The following is a 21,290-nucleotide window of genomic DNA, read 5'->3' on the forward strand; positions in this document are numbered from 1 at the left end:
TGCAAAGGTGGCAATCAACCACAGATCACTTTTTAGCTCCTACCACATGGCCCCAGGCTGGACACATGCCATGGCTGATCTTGGTTTGCACCAGAGCCCCTCTTAAGAGAGCACAGAATCAACATACCCAATGTCCAGCTTCAGATTATACCCAGAGTACCATGCAACCAACTCCACAAATGAAACATCCAAGTATGGACTCGCCAAGCACTAGAACTCTGCTAAAGTAAATCCATCTCCATGGGGTCACCTCATACCAACAGCATGTTTACTGTAGTCATGCCCATTCCTCACAGCTAGTCAGCATGAGGATCAGTCCCACCCACTGACATGTCAACAGCTTCTTTCGATGATGAAAAAAAGACATGTTATAATAATAAAGGATCAGTCCATCAAGAAGATGTAACTCTTGTAAACATCTATGCACCTAAATATATAAAGCAAATACTGACATAGATAAAGAGATCAACAGTAATAAACTAATAGTAATGGATTTTAACACTTCATTGATAGCAATGCCTTGACCATTCTGACAGAAAATAAACAAGAAAACAGTGGCTTTACATGAAACTTTGGACCAGAGAGTCTTAATTAACATTTTAGGACATTTCACCACAAAGCAGCAGGATATACACTTTTTTGAAGTGCATATAGAACGTTTTATAGAATAGACCACATGTTTAGCCACAAAAGAATTCACAATAGATTTAAACTTTTTGATAATAGTGGTATCAAACTGGAAATCAATGAAAAGACAAACTAAAAAACACAACAACACATGGAGGCTAGATAAGATACTACTAAACAGTGAATGAGTTAACATGAGATCAAGGAAGAAATAAAAAAATGCTTTATGACAAATGAAAATGAAAACACAAGGGCCCAAAATCTATAGGACATAGCCAAAATGATTTTAAGATGGAAATTCAGAAAAACAAGAAAAATTTTAAATATATACAATCTAAATGAACACCTAAAGGAACTACAACAACAACAAAAAAGAAGAACAAATCAATCCAAAGTGAATAGTTGAAGAAAATAATAAAGATCAGAGTAGAAATAAACAAAATAGAGTCTAAAAAACAATTTAAAAGATAAATGAAACCAAGAACTGAGTGAAAAAAAATTTTAATCAATAAACCCATCAAGAAAAAAAGAGTCCAAGTAACTAACATCATAAATGAAAGAGCAGAGGTAACAAGAAATACAATGACTATGAGAAAATACTATGAACAATAATAAGCCAACAGATTGGACAACCTGGAAGAAACACATATATTACTAAGAACATACAACCTTTCAAGGCTGAATCAGGAAGAAATAGAAAATCTGAACAACTGACAACTAACAAAATTGAATCAATAAAAAAAAACTACCAACGAAGTCTTGGACAAGATAGCTCCACAGGTGCATTATACCAAACATTGAAGAATTAACACCTAAACTTCTTAAACTATTCCAAACAATTCAAGTGGAAGGAAGGCTTCCAAGATTATTGTATGAGTCCAGCATTACCTGAATCCTAAACCAGACAAAGACATCACCAAAAAAAGAGAAAATTATAAGCATTTGTCTTTGATGAATAAATGCAAAATTCCCCATTAAAATATTAGCAAACCAAATTCATCAATAAAAACAACATCACACACCATGATCAACTGGGATTATTCCTGGGATGCAAGTTTGGTTCAATATCCACAAATCAATTAACATAATATGCTGCATAAACAAAATGAAGGATAATGATATGATTATATCACTTGACTCAGGAAAAAAATGATAAAATTCATCATACATTTATGATAAAAATTCTCAGCACATTGGGGATAGAAGAAAAAACTCAACATAATAAAGACCATGTATACCAAAACGATAGCTAACATTATATACAAGAGGAAACATGAAAGTTTGTTCTCTAAGATCAGGAAGAAGACAAGGATGCCAACTCACAGCATTCTTAAATCAACATAGTAATAGAAGCCTAGTCACCACAAAGAGACAAGAAAAAGAAGTAAAAGGCTTATAAATTGGAATGAAAAAGTAAAACTGTAATTATTTGCAGATGACAAGACAATATATAGAGACAACCTTCAGGATTCCACTGAAAACTATTTAGAACTAATAAAGCAATTCAGTAGTTTCATGATACAAAATTAATATTCAGAAATAGTTTGCATTTTTATACACCAAATATGAACTATCAGAAGGAAAAATTGAGAAAATAATCTCATTCACAATAGCATCAAAAAGAATAATATATCTAGGAATAAATTTAATAAAAGAAGTAAGAGACATTTACTTGCAGAAGTATATACATTAGAGAAAGAAATTCAAGAAGATACAATTAAATAGGAGCACATACAAATTCTCATGGATAAGAATAATTAACATCATTAAAATGTCTATATTGCCCAAAGCAATCTACAGATTAAGTACAACCCCTAACAAAATAACAATGATACTTTTCTCAAAACTAGCACGAATAATCCTAACACTTCCATGGAACCACAAAAAAATCAAACAGCCAAGGCAATTGTAAAAGGGCAAAGTTGAAGATATCATTCTTCCTGTTATAAAACGCTTTACCAAAGCTATAATAATCAAAACATGGTACTGGCATAGATCACACAGATACACACACCAATGGAATAGAATAGAGAGCCCCCAAATTAACCCACACCTGTATGGTCAACCGATCTATGACGAAGGAGACAAGAATATAAAAAGAGTAAGATATTCTTTTCAATGAATGGTGTTGGGAAAACTGGACAGATATATGCAAAAAATGAAGCTACCAATTTCTTACACATATATAATAAAGTGAATTAAAGACTTAAATGTAAGACCCAAAACCATAAAACTTTTGGGCCCAAAAACTCTTGTAAGAAAATACAAGCAGTAAACTCTTTGATATAACCTTTAGTAATATTATCTCATATATGTTTCCACAGGCCAGGGACACAAAGAAAAAAAATAAACAAATAGTACTACACCTAACAAAAAGTTTTTGCACACTGAAAGAAACAATCAACAAATCAAAAAGACAACCTACTACATGGAGGAACATATTCACCAACAATATATCAGATAAGGTGGTTAACATATAAAATGTGTAATAATCTCATACAACTTCACATGTAGAAAAAACTAATCTGATAAAAAGATGTGCAGAGGACCTGAATAAACATTTCTCCAAAGAGGACATACAGATTTCCAAAAGACATATGAAATGCTACTCAACATAACCAATCACCAGAGGAATAAAAATTAAAACCAAAATAACATATGTCTTTGCACCTGTTAGAATAGTTAGCATCACTAAATCCATAAACAACAAGTTTTGGCAAGAATGTGGAAAAAGAATAACCTTGAACACTGGTTGAAAATCTGTTCAGCCAGTATGGAAAACAGCATGAAGTCTCCTCAAAAAATTAAAAATAGATCTGCCATATCCAGCAGTTTTACTTGGGGGTATTTACTTGAAGAAATTTAAAACACTGATCCAAGAAGATATATGCACCCCTATATTCATTGCAGCATTATTTACAATAGCCAATATATGAATAAAGATTATGTGGTGCATATATGTAATGTAATATTACTTGGCCATAAAAAAAGAATAAAATCTTGCCATTTGCAACAACATGGATAGACCTGGAGGGTAATATGGTAAGTAAAATATGCCAGACACAGAAAGACAAATATCATATTTTACTTATAAGTGGTATCTAAAAAGCAAAATGAACATACAAATAAAACAGAGCAAATTTACAGTGACCAGGGGCAGGGGGACCGGGCAATGAGGAAAGAAGGGGAAGGGTCAAGTTAAAGAACATGTATAAAGGACCCAGGAACAAAGACAAAGCACGTGGTGGGATTGAATGTGGGAGGTGGGGGGTGGGTAGGGCAGGAGAGAGTAATGGAGGAAAAATGGAGAAAACTGTAATTGAACAATAAAATAAATAAAACAGAAAAAAGTCACAGATACATAGAATAAATTGAAGGGTGCCAGATGGGAGAGGGGCTGGGTGGTGGGTGGTAAAGGTGAAGGAATTAGGAAGTACAAATTGGCAGTTATAAAAATGGTCACAAGGATATAAAATACAGCACAGGGAATATAGTCAATAATGTTGTAATAAACATGCATGGTTTCAGATGGGTACTAGAGTTATTGGGGTGATTAATTTGTAAGTTACATAGACACCTAATCACTGTGTTGTATAACTGAAACTGACAAAATATAGCATGTCCATTGTAATTGAAAAACCGAAAGGCCTCCTGCTTAGGGCTTTGCAGAGGACGGCCCTGTCACTCAGCTTTCCCTCTCAGCTGCTTTTTACCAGAGCAGAAGCTTTGTAAAGCCACAGTTCCCCCACAAAGTACCACCTTATTCAATGTTTGCCAACATTTGAGAACCTATAAACTCAATAATCTCAGATCTCATGCGTTCATAATTATGCTTTTAGTATCTGTCAGTTGAAGGGTTACACAATATGAAAAAAATCATCATAAAGTGAGATCTTCAGCACAATGATCCCCAATAGACCCCATAGCCCACAAAAATCCAAGGCTTATAATTGGGAACCCTCTTTCTTTTTTATTCCATACTGTTTATAATTCCATATGTGAAAAGTTCTGTAAAAATATCTGAAATGTTTTGAGTAGAATTTTCCAGACCCAGATCACAGTGTCTGGACCTTATTAGCTGTCTCCAAGGAAATGTTCTCTCTGTAAAGATCGGACCATCTCTATCCCTCCTCCCCACCCCTTAGAACTCAACAATCCCACTTCACTTTGCCTAATTATATTTAGCGAATGCCAACTGAGAGTGGATTGACAAAAACTCTTTGAAAGCACTTACATTGATTTGGCCAATAAGTCCCTTTTGTTTTTTTCTGTAAGATGGCTCTAGTAGCACTAAGCTGTCTTGAACTTCATTCGAAACAGTTTTGTTAGACTTCATTGTGACAGCTGTCATATCAGTGTACATTTTTAAAAAGTATCAAAATTGGTGAATTTTTGTGTGGCCATTTTAATATTGAAGACAGAAGAAAATAAGCAACATTTTTGTCATATTATGCTTTATTATTTCAAAACCAGTAAAAAATGCAAAAAAAAATAGTGCACCATATGGAGAAGATGTTGTGACTGATAGAACATGTCAAAAGGGGTTTGAAGTTTTGTGCTGGAGATTTCTCACTGGACAATGCTCCATGGTCAGGTAGACCAGCTGAAGTTGATAGTGATCAGATCAGGACATTTATTTAAAACAATCAGTGTTATACCATGGGGGAGTTAGCCAGCATATTCAAAATATCCAAATCAATAAAGTTATTGTTGAAAATGAAAAATGTGTCTTTTATTTTACGAAAAAAAATAAACTGACTTTTTGGCCAACCCAGCATTTCTTACCTTTCTCTTCCCCAGCCTTGGAAAAATACAGGTGAGAGAGGGGAGGACCCTTACTGTCATTTCAGTGGACCTCCAGGTGCTTTTGACCTTAAGAGAGCCCCCAATATCACTGCTACCAGCACCACCGGGGTAGACATACAAATTTTCACTTCCAAGTTGTCTTAAACTCTTATTTGTGTGTTTTCTTAGTATCTTTAAGTATTTCAGATTAGAATCCTCAAGAACCCACTTTAATCTGGGTCCATTCTTCATACTAAAGCCTGACTCCTTAACATGACTAAAGTGTGTGTGTGTAGTTAAGATGAGTGTTAGTTATCTAACTATATAACAAGTGCCCTTTGGACCTTTGGAGAAGTGGAAAAGACCCGGGAAGCAATTGGACCCGGGAAATTGTTTCTGCCTTTCCACTTCCCAGCTGGAGGTTGCTTGCCGCCTAAGGCCTTTGAGCACCTGTCGCAGGCCAGCTGCCAGGTGGGGGCGTTGACGGGATCTGTGGCTCCTTTTCAGAGTTTATTTTTAATCATTTTAATTTCTCTCTTTAGCTCCTATAATTCGCTTTATACATCAAACCTAAAAGAAAATGTTTTTTTCCCTTAAATTAGAACTTGAGCATTTTAAACTAGGTAGGACAGTCTCTCTACAACCATTTTAATTTCATTAAGCATTTTTTAAATTGTGGTGAAGTTCATATATCATAAAATTCTCCATTTTAAATATTAAATGAGAGAAGTCAGACATAAAATTCACATACAGTAGAATTCCATCTATGTGAAACATGTGAAACATCCATGATAAACAAACACATAGAGGCAGAAAGTTGGTGCGCGGTGTCTGGCCAGGCTGGGGCGGCAGGGTGGGTGGGAGGAGACTGCTCACAGGCACAGAGTCTCCTCTGAGGTGATGAAAATGTTTCCGGACTAGGTAGGGGAGATGGTTACACAGCATGGTGAATGTACTAAACATCACTGAATGGTACACATTAAAATGTTGTTTTTAATTTACATTTCCTCAGAGTATAAAAATTCATTCATATAGATAAGTTGTTTCTACCAAGCGTGTAAGGAATGGCATGTGTAGAGAGAGAATGTACTGAAGAGGTTAAACACATGAGTTTGGGTGTTACACTTGCTTAGAATCCAGGCCCTGCCTCTCCCTCAGTGTCTTCTCTGTCAAGTAGCAACAATTCTGATTCTTCCATCTCAGGCATGTTCTGAGATGTATTGAGATAATTTATGTAAAATGTCCATCAGAGAGCTTGGCACTTACTGGGCATCTAATTAATAATAGATATTACTGTAAACTAAATAGTATAGAAATTTGGAGACAGGGAGTGAGATGGCTCCCTGCTAGTGAGGATAACCCGAGACAGAGCTGGGCTCTAGAGGCAGGTTAAAGCCAAGACAGGGGGGTGGGTATCAGCATGTGGGGCAGGGTGAGGCATAGTTCAGACCGTAAATATTCATGAACATAAATTGATAGTCACCCCCACTAAGAGTCAAAAAGTGTTAAGGGAGATGGTTTTGACCCAGACCTGGGGCATCACTGTGTGAAGTGGCGATGGTACTCCATTTCAGCTTCTCTCTCCACAAGAAGGAATAGCAGCCGCCACACACCTGGCAGAGTTGTTGCCCTCAGGTAAAACCGACCAGGTGAGAATAGCCTTGCACGGTGCTGACTCGGTTTAATTTTCCTGACAAACTCTAGAGACTTGGCTGCTAAATATCAGATTTCAGGCCAGAGCAGAAGTTCATTTAAAAACTCAGAACTTCTGTTCCATTTACTTAAAAACAAGGTCAGGGTAAGACACCAGAGTCTGGCTACTCTAGCAGTTTATGATGGCAGACATCTTTGATGTGAAGGTTGCGGCAGCATAGGAATCAGTGATCAGCCGATGTTCACATACTGAGTATAAATAAGAACAAGAAAGAAAAGTAGACCTCTACTATGTTCCTCGTTTCCACTAAACCATTTTGAAGACTTTGAAAGCACTAAAGCTTCTCCTAAAAACAACATCAAAGTATATAAGTAAGAAAACCAAAAGTGCATTATCCACTTGAATTTCTAAACCTCACAATTGTCTTTGGCAGGTGAAACAAAGCTTTATGAACTTTATTTCAGAAGTTCTTTTTTTTTCCCTTTGCAGCAAGAAGCCAAAACAACATCAAAGCACACCTCCCCAACAGAAGCCTCTGACCTTAGCCTATGATGGAGACTTAGATATGTAACCTGAAAAAGAAATCCAAATGTAGACAACAACTGCCTTAACTGCTTTCTCTTTTGTAGCTCTCAGACTTCTCAGTTTTTTGAGGAATCTCACAGTGTGATATATTAGGCAGAATACAAATATTGCAAAAGTAATATTGCCTCAACTTCATTTGGACATGGAGTCAAGGATTATTTGGTCTGCCACTTTGAGTTCGAGTTGTTTGTGGGTGTGTTTATTTTTTTTTTATTTTCCTAAGGGAACTGAAAACCCTTCTCTTCCTGTTTGAAAACGGGAGGAAGAACACATGATGGAATTCCCACAGACTTGAGTAAACTGCATCTTCAGCAGCATGATGACAATCCAGAGGAAAGTCCGAGCAAGGCACTTACTGTAAATGCGAGTCTGACACTGCGCTGTTACGCACTATATTAGTGCAAGCCTTTATCCTTTCCATACTTCAACACTGAGTTTTCTAGAGTTTACATAACTTCAAAGACTTTCAAATTGGATTGACTATTTTCATGAACACAGAGAGAATGGGTTGCCATTTCAGAAATTCTCTGAGTTTTTAACCTTTAAATGTTGTATTTTTTTTGTAGCTAGGGGATGATGGCACTTCATGGGTTGCATTTGTTGAAAAAAAGGAGTGTGCGTAATTGATGGAGTAGATGAAAGCTAGTGGTTTCTAACTGAAATGTGTACTGAATGTTGGGGTGTAAAAATGAAGTAGGTGGTTATACTGGAGAATGAGGTAGATTATTTAATTATTAAAACTACATTCTCACAGAAAATTAGCAATGTAGTTATAGTATTAATCACACAGTTGTAATTCAGTTTAATGATGACCAACTCTGCCTTTGTAATTTCAATTTCTTATCCAAAAATTTATAAATTCTTCTTTTGAATTTAATTATCTGACCTCATTTAATACACATCAAATGCCAATCCTGTTTATAGCAAGTCTTGCTTTTATAAGGTTTCAATAATATCTAAAACACATTAAAAACCTGAGACCATTTTATGAAGATAATTGTTTGTAATTGTAGATGTTGAAAGTAAGAAGGTGCCATCTTGTGGTATTGACTTGTATTTCTAACAAATAAAGTACTCAAGAGACTGAGAAGATAACTGTTGTGTGCTTATTCACTTCTGAAGTAGCCTTACTTTGACAAAAACAGTTTTAATAACAGTTTCCCTGTGTCATGGTTTTAGAGATTGAGAGTTGAACTCACTGACAGGTAAAAGGAATCTTACCCCACACTCTCAACACCATTTTGTATATTGTGAAATAGGGTCAACCACAATTACACAGAGTAGCTTTTAAGGAATATTTAAAGCTCAGTCAGTATTAGAACAAACAACAGTAATAAGGCAAATGCAGGTATGTAATGACCTGAGAGGCCTCAGAAAATGGAAATGTTAGCAATGTGATACAATGAGTCAGATATAGGATGTTTGTATTAATAATATGGCTTTCACTAACCGTTTACCACTTAAATGTTTAAATCAAAAGAGTAAATGAAAAGATAATTTCTGTCAATAGTGTGGTTGAGGAAACAACTCTAGATATCTTTTTATTAGTTTACTTTAGCTAAATTTTCAATACTGTTTATAGTAGTCCAAGAGATCCTGCTTTGGAGATTAAAGCCTGACTGTGCCCTTTACCATCTGTGTGATACCCTACAAGAATTGCAAAATAGTTGTCCCTCTGTTGTCTGACCCACAAGACAAAGATAATAAAATTATTTCCTCTTAAGGAAGATAATGATGTAAGATGGAGTTCCAGTTTAAGATGGCGAAGCATGAGAATCTGAATTAACCTTCTCCTGCAGACATACCAAATATATGGCTATATATGAGACAATTCTGTATAAAAGAAACTCAACAACTAGCTGAGAAACTCTTACATATCAGGCAAATGAGGAAAAATATACATCAAAACAGATAAAAAGGCTGAGACACAATCTCACCATGAACCTCACTCTCAGCAGAGCGGTCCATAATTGGAAGGAAACTTACAATACCCTGTGATTCTTTGAGGAGCAGAGGGTCTGAACCCAGTACCTGGCAACCCAAATTTTAAGACCTGCACCTGAAAGATGACACCCCCAAACACTAGCTTTGCAAGCCAAAGGGTCTTGTATCAGAAGAACCGCTAGGCAGTAGCAAACGAGAAATGGTGCCTAAAGGGTGTAAAGGGACTCATGACAGCTGCCCACCCCTCCATGGTACAGCTCAGAGGCAAGAGAGAAACACCCAGTTTTTCTATGAAAGAAGCTTACTAACATCTTCAGAGCCATAGCCTGAGGGGCAGACTTCTAATTAAACATGCATCTAGAAGCCTGACTGCAATTGCCATCAGAGACTAGGGAGGGTGGTGGGTACCACCTTTGGCTCTCCCCATGCCCAAACCCAGGTCACCAAGAAAGGACCTTGGGCACACGTCTGGCATGTACATCAGAATGAACTAATTGTTCTGGTTTGAGCTTAGGGCAGAAGACTGAAAATGTGATTAAAAAAAAAAAACCTTCGATATTATACATATGTTTTTAGGTATCTGTGATAATTCTGACCCTTAAAGGTAATACAAATATAGATCATTCTTGCTCTTTCCAAATCTGATCTGAACCATATCATAAATTTTAAAAACTCTGTATTCAATCCTTTGCCTTTATCTCATAGGTTAGAGTATCAGGTGTTTATCTGTTTATCTTTTCTGTTATTTTGAAAATGATCTGAAATAAGTAATTCCAGTACTGAGAAACATGCTAATACATCTTAAAGTCAGTGCACAGTAATCACCTGTTGTGGTTTTTCAACTGTATAGATCATACGACTGACTTTTCATATATACTGTGTTAGCAATAAATACCTTATTCCAAATAATAATAATATGTGTAAGATAATTAGTATTAATCACATATCAAAACTACAATAAATATTATCTACAATTAGTATTACCTAGCATATTCAGCTGTTACCCTTAGCTCTTTCAAGTTTTTCATTTATTATGCATTCAACAATTATCCAGGTATTGAACTGGTGTTTATACATTAAATTTTCAAAATCTATGGCTTGAGTACAATAATTCTGAAATATTCAAAGTATTTTTATTCCAATTAATACATATTTTTCAAATATAACAATTAATACAGATTTCGTTAATTCATTCTAACAATACCTATGTACTAAACATCCACCATGGGCAAGGCACAGTGCTAGGAGGTATACTTTTGATTCAATGAAATACAATTTGCTCTGACTTTTACCTTACTTGAAAATTATAGCACATAGATCCAAATATTTGGGACTTCCACTCCTTTAGAGCAAGCCAAGTAGACAGATGTGATGCAAGTGAAAAAGGATTTTCCATAGGGTGATAGAGATTCTAGTTGTATGCATGAACTCTGGGAACTCTCTTTCTTAGGAGAGCTTATTGCTTTGACAGTAAACACATTCTCAGCATGGGTAGTTCTTGCAGTCAGAGACTATGGGTAGGAAGTCCTAAGGAGTGAGTGCGACCTGATGTTGCTACCAACCACTGACCCTGAGAAGTTGCCCACATCACCTCTTACACTGCACAGTGTAGAAAAGAGACTACATACAATACCAGTTGCTTTCCCCCATGAGGGTATATGTATGTAGCCAAAGTTCCAGAACTAGCTTACAAAAATATTTAGTTTGACATCCAAAGATTTTTATAATTTTAAATTAGTTGCAGTCACATGGATTTGATCCCTGGTCAGGGCATATACAAGAATCAAGCAATGGATGCATAAATAAGTGGGACAACACACTGATATTTCTCTCTCCCTCTCCTTCCTGTCTTTATTTTTAAAAATGGTATTTTTTAATAAAATAAAATTGAGATATTTTACACAATAATTTGGATATCTAGCTTTGCTTGAAACATAGAAAATATGATAACAAATGCCTCAACCTTTTATGATAATAATTTGCTAAAACTGAATATTAAATGCCCTCTTTAGGAACAACATTCACTCTTATTTAACAAGTATTTTTTTAAAGATTTTATTTATTTATCTTTAGAGGGGAAGGGAAGGAGAGAAGGAGAGAAATATCAATGTATGATTGCCTCTCGTGGGTCCCCTGCTGGGAACTGGCCTGCAACCCAGGCATGTGCCCTGACTGGGAATCGAACACAATCCTTTGGTTCACAAGCCTGCGCTCAATCCACTGAGCTATCCCAGCCAGGGCTCATTTAACAAGTATTCATTGAATATCTACTATGTTCTGGACACTATACTAGCTGATGAACAACATAAGATCAGCTCACTGCCCCCATGGCATTTTATACTTACAGGGAGAGAGAGGGGGGAAAAAAGCTTGCCTACAAACACACACATAAAACATGTTAATATGGCGATACATGTTATTAAAACTATGCAGGGCAATAGGACAGAAGGTAATGTTACTCAAATTCTACCTTCTCAATCAAGCATTCCCCAGTGATCACTTAATACTGTAATCCAGGAATCTTCAAATTACATTTCATTGGCCAAATAGACCAACTGCATGTTTTTATGGAGTTTTACTGGAATGCAGACACATCCAATCATTAACTTGCACCTATGTCTACCTTCATGCTACAAGGGCAAGGGTGAACAGCTGCTAGGGAGAACCTTGGCCTGCAAAGCCTAAAATAATACCTGACCCTTTACACACAAAAAAAGTGTCTGGCTTGATTCCTGTTGCTACTCTCAACTTTTTCAACTTTCCCAACTTTGTTTTTATATTCTTATTATCTCTAAAACAATTTTATTATACAACTTTATTTTATTGCTATTGTCCATTATCTCTTGAATAAAGTCAATAACACCATGAGGGCAAGGATCTTAATTTTGTTCATGTATGTCTCTAAAATTTTTGTAATATGGTAGGTACACAATATTTGTAGAATAATTGAATAAGGGTAAAGAAATAAGAAATACACAGCATACAACTACAGAAAGTGTGGTGAGGAATTTGGATTTTATTCTAAGTTTATGTGTGGCCACAGTGGGTTTTTAAACAGTGGAGTGGCATGACATGAGGCAGGCCAGCGTTGTTGAGTGACTTACACTCCTTGCCCTGGACCAACTAGACCCATTCATCTGTGTTCCTTACCCGGTCTGTGCTGTGGGCCTTAGTGCAGTGGGCCTCAGAATACTTCATGACTGAGAAATAATTATGATGATGGAATCTCAGAACAACAGTCTTCACTGACTCCACCTCAAATGTTCCTCTGGGGGCAGAAGCCCAGGAAAAGATGTGTTTACCAGCAAGAGCTGCACACTTCTCCAATAACATTAACTGGCAAGCTCAATGATTTTAAATCAGAGAGACTTTATGGAAATTTTGTGAGATTTAGATATTACATTTGCTATAATGCTTATGTTATCTTTTGAGCAATATATATGTGAGATATTATAGCAACCAAAGTAGCATAAGACCCAAGACTCAGTTTACCAATCTGTACACTAGAGTACACTGGTGTGTCAGTAGGTTATGGGTGCACTGAAATATCAATTTTCTTCTACTCTTTGGGATTATTTAATTAAGGCCTCATTCGTTTATCCAGATGTTATAGAATTATTGTCATTTTAAATGAGTGTGATAAGGTTAAGTAGACCTGCAATGGACAATCATAATTTGTTAATCATTGTTTTCCAAAAGAGAAGAAAAGTCATTTCGCTGTGGATATGGCTAAAATTATGAGTCTCCTTGAGACAATTTGACCATGGTTTCTTGACTATATCTCTTTTTCTAATGAAGTTGTAAACTAGGAGAAGCATGTATAAACAGTAAGGAACACTGGTATAATCAGTGCAGGGGGAGACTAGACAAACATCATTTGGGGGATTAACCAAAGGCTCAGGAAAAAATTGGAATTTGGGCTACACACTGAATAATGAAGACCTTTGACAGGTAGAGGGCCAGATTACTGCTAATTGGTCTGGCATTGCTGCCTCAGAGATTTAGATAATTTTCACATTCTGTGGAGTAATTTTCACATTGTTGGATTGGTCCAAGAATCAATAATCCTAAAGTCAGATGTATCAATTCCTTCATCAAATAGTATGAAAAGTTTATTTATACACCCTTTCATTGGGCCAAATTACTAGAATTCTTCATACGAAAGGGCTTTTTTTCCCATGTCCACCATGGAACAACCTCATCAATCTCACACCAGAAGTGGGAATTATGGAAACTACACCATGGTACTCAGATAGGTCATATAAACAACCCCTGACTCAGTGCATTGGTGGTTAAAGACTGGGGACCTGGAAATACTTAGCCACTGTGTAGGAATTATATATACACACATACCCCATATTAAAAAACAAAACAAAACAAAAAAACTTTCCTACAGTGTCATTGGTCTTTCTTGATTATTCTCAAAGAAAAATCAACAGATTAAAACAAACGGTGAAACAACAGAATTATGTAATTGAGAGGTTTCAAGACTCTTGGTTTGTAGGACCCTTAGTGTCTAAGTCGTTTTTTCATGGTGCTCACTAGTCAGAAAAAGTACCTAACCCTTCCATTTAAGAAGTAGTTCAAATCAAACAACTTAATAATTTATGCTTAACTTAGCAACATTAAAATAATACATATAAATTATTTTAATTTTAAATAACCACAATAGCATGTTAAGTGGAGTTGTGCTCTCAGACCTTCTTCCACCTTGGGTTCACATGACATGCTTCTGCCCCCATTTCCTATTCCATGTTGATGTTTATTCATCATTCATTTTGTTCACAACAATCAATGAAAACTCAGCTTTAAACACTGTGACTTCATCACAAAATAGTGCAATCTAATGTTGAAATAGAAACTACTTCACACTAATAGTTCATATCACATTTGACAGATGCTGCATTTCGCTGTACTTTCCTTGTAAATGTAATAACTGGTGAATGTAATCCAAAAGAGACCTTTGATACACAGCAAATTATGTCTGTGTTTCAGAAGGACCACAACCACCGTGGGGTTTCAGGTCTCCATGTCTTTTTCTGCAGGCTTGCCATTTCAGGGCTAAATAACCATGTGAGCCTCATTTTTTTGTTGTTTTTGTTCCTAAACATGCAGCTTTAATTTGTTTCTCAAATCTCCAAATACCTCTGTATCAAACACTATTGATTTGCTCCATGTTTGAAAGTACAAGGGGAGCAGTCAAAGGGCTTTCTGTGTGTGTATAGCCACTCACCTCCAGTAAATGTATTCCGTACAGATATTATTTTACAGAGCATTTCTTTAAAATAGAGTGATCAGGATTCCCCACCAAGTCTTCTATAACCTGACCTTTTATCAAAACACCTCTCATTAACACCTATCTAACGTAACCATATTCATATATTACAAAATGGTAAACAGGGAACATACAACTGGATTAGCAGAGAGGAGGTGGGGAAAAGTTACAAAGAAATGGAAAAAATGAAAGTAAAAAAAGGAGAGAAAGCTTTAGTTCTGGTTATTGCATCATTAGTTGAAAGGATCCAAAGCCACTGCCATAAAAAGCAACTAATGAAAGTTGTGTTTCTTATGGTAAAATTGTATGAGACTGTGTATATGTGTGTGGACATATATATGCACATGTATGTGTGTGCATGTGCTGTGTGTATTTGTAAGCATTTCTTTGAGGAACCAAAATTTAAAACTAACAAGAATAGATCTGAAACCACTCAAGAGTTAATATTTTGCAACTCACTTGGGCAAGAAATGAATTATTATTATCTATTCACAAATGAGGTCAGGTTCTTTAAAAGATGATTATTTCATCAGTAAATTGTAATGAATTCACTAGATTATGCCTACAACTACTTAACAAATTAATCTTTCACCAACAGATAGGCTCTGACCTGCAATCTTGTCTTCTAATATTTAGAATGGCTGGTTATCATAAAGTAAATGAAGATCTTCCTACAGATTTGTTCCTGATGTCAAGCATGGACATGAGGCTGCCATGAAGGAATCCTAAGAATTACTGTTCAGATTCTTTCATCTGTAACAAAATGAGATAAACAATGGCTCTGTATGGTATCTTCCCTTGGATAGAACAACGGGGTGGGACAAGCCAATGAGGCTAATCACCTCCAGACAAATGGAAAAGGTACCATTAATGGGGGAAGTTTAAGGAGGGAAGGGGAGAGAAAGAGATGAGCTAGTGAAAAGTTTCAAGTTCTCCTTCCTGTTCCCTTGAGAACAAAAGATAAGAAATATTCACAGTCCTCCTGGAGGCTTCAAGGCAGGGATGACCCAGCTCCATGGTGCTCCATTGCACAATGGGGGTTGCCATTTTCCCAAAGTTGTCTAAGTGAATGTTTCCATTGATTAATCTGACCGTGGGTATTATACACCAGAACCAATTCATTTAGTCCATGTCTTCCTCCAAAAATGAGTAAACTGAGTAAACTTGTAATTAAAGTTTAAAGTTTTAAAAATTACACCTAGACAGAAACTAAAAAATAGCGCATCTACATTAGTCACTTTTAAGGATACAAACTTTTTCCATAAATCTATAAGAAAAAAAAATTGAGCTTAAGAAAACTGAAAAACCCCATGCTTCTTTTCAAGCAAGTTTAAGACTTTGCAACGAATTTGTAGAAATCCTTAGCAGGAATATGTGTAGTACAGATATACTGTGCTCGAGTTATTTGAATTCAGTTCAAACACAAAATTGGTTTTCCTTTCTGGCAGTATTCTGAAATGTACATTATAGCATTGTTAGTTAAACCAGTTATGACAATTGAACCTCTGAAATGTTAAAATCTGCACCGAGCCTCTAAATGTGTTGATCTTGCTTCTTAGGTAGAACAAATTTTAATCCTCTTTTTACAGAAAACTAAGATGAGTAGATATTTGTGTAATGCATATGTTAATTAAAGCACACCGTTCCAGGGAGCTAGTGAACAAGGCCACATTACTGTATGTATTTAAAGGAAGTCATTCAGTCATACTGAATTCAGAAGCACAAGTCAGAAGCACAAGGCATGTTGCTACATGTTGTAAAGTGACATGTACTAATAATATATTTAAAAGTTAAAGAAAATCATGCTTTTAAAATAAATTTGGATGTTTTGATGCAATAGAAATGTGGTTTTCATCAAATATTGTCATGCTGATGTTCACCGAGACCTCATAATCACTTCATTTGACAGATTTTCTTCATAACTATCACCATCCCATGGTTGATGGGTTTACATTAGCACAAAGGATTAGGTTTTGTTTTGTTTTTCGTTTGAACTGAAAATTATCTTCAGACTCTTTTACTCTCCTGGTCACTAGTAAACCACAGGCTTGCATCTCAAGAGATAAAACCTGCTGTGTCCTAAAGTGGCTACCCTTTTATGTCAGTCCAATACACATAGCGAGCAATGATTATCCCATATACACAGTTTGTCAAAAAGCCTCTGGGCTTTGAGCAGTCATTGCAGAACATGCTCACTAGCTCACTTATCCTTCATCTAGTGTTTGTATCCAGTTCCCAAATTTTGAGAGATTTTTTGGGATTATTGTTCATTCTGGTTCTATGGTTGTCCCTGTCCCCAAATAGCCATCCAGCATTATGGGTTCAATTGCCTACAAGCTCACCCTCCCTCAGACCAGGATGACCTTGCTTGTTCTTCCACAACCAGCACCCAAGTTTTCTGACAAATATGTGTGTTGCCATGCATAGAAAAAACATGTATGATCACAATTGTAAATATAAATTACAAGACAAAATGGCATATACATTTGAAAATTTTTGAAAGAAAATAAATTAGGGTACAAACAGTGTAAAAGTTTGGGGTTTATTTTTTCAAATTTTTAGTGTATTTTTTCATTACAATTTAACTCCCTTACATCTCTTTTCCCTGCAATCACCACATTCTAGTCCATGTCCATGAGTCCTTTTTCTTTTTTGCTTGATCACTCTACTCTCTCTAACCTGCCTCCTGCTTAGCTGTCATTTTGCTCTCTTTGAGTTGGTCTCTAGGTTGCTTGTTAGTTCACTTTGGTTGGTTTTTTTAAAGTTACTACAAATAAGAGAATCTTCTGGAAAGGCTGATTAACAGAAAAAGAGTTACAAATAAAGAATATATAGAATTAAAAAGTGGACAGATTGCATGGTATAGTGCATGAAAAATAATAGAAATAATATGATCAACTTCCCAAAAATAAAATTTACATATTACATAAAACTTCCAGAAAAAAATAAAACTCAAAAAGAAATGGAACACCTGGACAGATTTTTTAATATTTAAGATATCCAATTGATAATTAAATATATTCCTATAGAAGAAAGAACTAACACAGTAGTTCTGTTAGTAAGTTATGGCAAACATTCCAAAAGTAATTCCAAATAGTGATCACGAACATTTATACAGAAGTGTTAGAAGAGACAAAACTTTCCGCACCAATGTTAGCATACCATTGATACCAAAACAATAAAAGATGGCATGGGTTATGAAAACCATTAGTCAATTTAGTAAGTGTTATTCCAAAGAATATATTAACAGATTTTATCTAGCAAAATATATTATAACTATTTGGAGATACATCAAAGAATATAAGATTGATTATCTAATGATAAGCCAAAGTAATGAAGCAAGAAACTGTCTTAATCATCTCAATAAATACTGAAAGATAATTTGATAGAACAATTCATAACAAAAAATCTTAATTTAAGAACTAGAAGAAAAATACTAACTTGATAGTAGTAGTTAGCCTCCCAAATGTCCCCCAATGTTCCTTACCTCCTGGTATTCATGCACTTATGTAACTCCCTCCCACACAGTATTGGGCTGATCTGTGAACCCAATAAGATAATGTGGAAATAACAGCTTGTGATCTTTAATGCTGTAATAGAAATATTTTAGTATCTTCCTTACAGTCTCTTGGGTTGCTCATTCTAAGGGAAGTCAGCTACTACGTCATGAGGACACTCAAGAAATCTGAAAGGTAAGTCTATGAAGAAAGGATCTGAAGCCTCCACCCACAAAGGACCAACTTGCAAACCTTATGTATTAGCAATTTTGGAAGCTGGTATTTCCACTCCAGTCCTTGAGATCACTACAACTTACTGCATCCCTGGATGACATTTGTCTATAACTTCATGAGAGATCCCAAGCCAGAATCATACCGACACTGCTCTCACATTCTTTATCTATAGATAATATATGTTTGCTGTTGTTTTGAGTCACAAATTTTTAAAGTAAGTTATTATGCCTTAATGGATAACTGAAAAACCTGAAAATATTTTAAAAACGTAAAGAATTCTTAATAAACAGTAACAAAATTTTAAAATACTTATGTTTAACAAAAATATAAACCAGGGGATCCTGATATCACCATTTGTTTATAATGTCATATATTTAGAAAGTTTACCCAGCTCAATAAGATGGGGATAGCATTTCCTATTGGCACCTCATGTTTGAGAGGAGGTGGGCCTTCTCCTCTCCCTATGATGGTGGGTGCTCATTAACTCATATACCAAAATAGGGTCATCTGACAAAAAGGTCATTTTGCCTGTTATGTTCAGGGCTCCGATTTGACTAGCTATTGTGAACTTTGCTCACAACAGTTCACCAGCTTGGGTTAAACAAGAGCCCTATGCCATCAGTGAATAAGTGTGTCAGCAAATCAGTGCTGAGTCCTGGGGTACTGATAGAGCTGGAGTTTAAATTCCCAGAGTTTGAGATGGTGGGTACTCATGTTCTCGACAAGGTGTTTTTGGAAATATGTGTTGTGGTGGCCACATGTTTTCGCCAACCAAAACCTGGCACTGTTGGCCCCATGGAGTGAACACTACATGGAAGCATATGGTATCTTCTCTGCCCTGGGTGCCTTGGCCTTACCATGGTAGATTATATCTAAAGGTCATTGTATAGAGGAAGTTCCTGAACTTCCTTTTGTGGTTAAAGATAAAGTTGAAAAGCATGAAAAGATTAAGAAAACTGTCTAGCTTTTTTAGAAATGTAAGGCCTGATGTAATAAAAAGGTTACTGCCTTTCAGCAAATGAGAGTTGGTTGGCAAAGGCCAAACAAGAAGCTGTCATTATGTCCAGTGCAAGGGACCCAGCATCTTCTATGATGAAGACAAGTGTGGCAAATTGAACATTTTGAAACTTACTCCTAGTGGGCATGTGGGACATTACTGCACTTGGACTAGAAGTGCCCTTTGTCAGTTAGATGATTTTTATGGCACTTGGCATAAAACTGTCTCTCTCATAGTAGCTGCAATTTCTCCATGCACAAGGTGCTCAGTTCAGACCTTAGCAGAATTTGGAAAAGACCAGAGATGTAAAGAGCCCTTCAACCACCATGCAACAAGATTAACTGCAGAGTTCTAAAAAAGAATTCCCTGAAAATGCTGAAATCATGTTGAAGCTGAACATAATGAAAAGACCATAGGCTGTAATGCCATTTTTGCCAGATCAATAGTCCAAACTTCAGGTGGATAAAGCAACAGCATCGTGGTGAAACCAAATCAAGGTGAGAAACCAAATCAGCATCAGGTGAAACCAAATCAAGTGAGAATGGGGGTCCAGGCAGGAAGTCCGTTGCAGAGAAGAAAAGAATAAGCCTTTGGTTGGAGTATAGACAACAGCCACCAAGAATCCAGCTGCTGAAAAGAAGTCAGCAGAAAAGAAACCCATTAAGAAGGAAAGAAACCTGTCGAATAAACTTATATCTGTTTATTTCATAAAGACCAAATTATGTTGGAAAATTTACTTTGAACAAAGACCTGATAAAAAAGGCAGTGAAAAACAAAAACAAACAAAAAGGTGTGGGGTGGGGAGGCAGCATTTATAAAGATTGTGAAAGATGAAAAAAACAAATTATTTACAGGTGAAAAGTTGTCTCAATAAATACTGCAAAAGCATTTATAAACTATTAAAATTAATAAGACAGTTTAGTAAGTTAGTCAGGTAGAAAATTAAAATATTGATATCCAGTGCAATTCTTTATACCAAAAACAAATAGTTAGAAATGCAATAAAAATGTCACTTGAAATAATACCCCCCTCCAAAAAAAATCACAGTGAGTAAACTCAAGAAAGGATGTATATAACTTTTCTGTAGGATGACATTTTATTAGGGGCAATAAAGAAAACTTAAATGGGATATGTGCTATATGTTTACATTTTTTCTTCCCCAGACCCACTCTTGACTCTTCACCAACTCTTAAAGACTGAATTTATAGACTACTTTGATGGGTTCCCTTGAACTCTGAATTCTGGTGGGCATCATCCAATGAGAGGTAGTGGCAGGCAATCAGAACATACAGAGTATTTGTTCAACCAACTGCCTCCCTCTGAATTGCCATAAATTGATTACATTCCTCTAATAAAGGCTAGATCTTCTGTCAAGTTTCTCTCTTGTACAATTAGAGGTTGTCTTCCTGGCTTCTAGTACCTACTCCCTCTATGTCTCTTCCTTTGCCCCTTTGGCATGAGAGGGATACTGGGCTATGGCTGTAAATTCCACTTAATCCTGCTCATTTATTTAAAAATACTTTTATTAAACTCAAATCAATTGTTTAAGTAGGCCACTTCTTTCCTGCTTAAACCCAGAGTGATAAAGTAATTTGTACCAGAGTTACCTCAGGAAATGGGACTCTAGCATTGCATTGCTCAATTTTTATGGAGAGCACAAGTTACTTTCTTGCCCTGTATTGATGGCATTCA

General features: G+C 36.0%; 1 protein-coding gene and 1 pseudogene across 1 annotated transcript in view; both read left to right on the top strand.

Annotated features, from left to right (window-relative positions):
- THSD7B (thrombospondin type 1 domain containing 7B) overlaps nucleotides 1-7,637 on the top strand; it is a 785,104-nt gene extending 777,467 nt beyond the window's left edge. Inside the window, exon 27 of the mRNA XM_053666773.1 lies at nucleotides 7,556-7,637. Within this exon, the coding sequence (XP_053522748.1) occupies nucleotides 7,556-7,637 (82 nt within the window). The remainder of the gene's footprint in view (nucleotides 1-7,555) is intronic.
- Nucleotides 7,638-18,536: 10,899 nt separating this feature from the next.
- On the top strand, nucleotides 18,537-20,798 carry LOC128627664 (60S ribosomal protein L4-like; annotated as a pseudogene).
- The last annotated feature ends 492 nt before the right edge of the window (nucleotides 20,799-21,290 follow it).

The sequence above is a fragment of the Artibeus jamaicensis genome, unplaced genomic scaffold (assembly GCF_021234435.1).
Source record: "Artibeus jamaicensis isolate MK-2021 breed Jamaican fruit bat unplaced genomic scaffold, CSHL_Jam_final contig_1284, whole genome shotgun sequence".
Classification (NCBI taxonomy): Eukaryota; Metazoa; Chordata; class Mammalia; order Chiroptera; family Phyllostomidae; genus Artibeus; species Artibeus jamaicensis.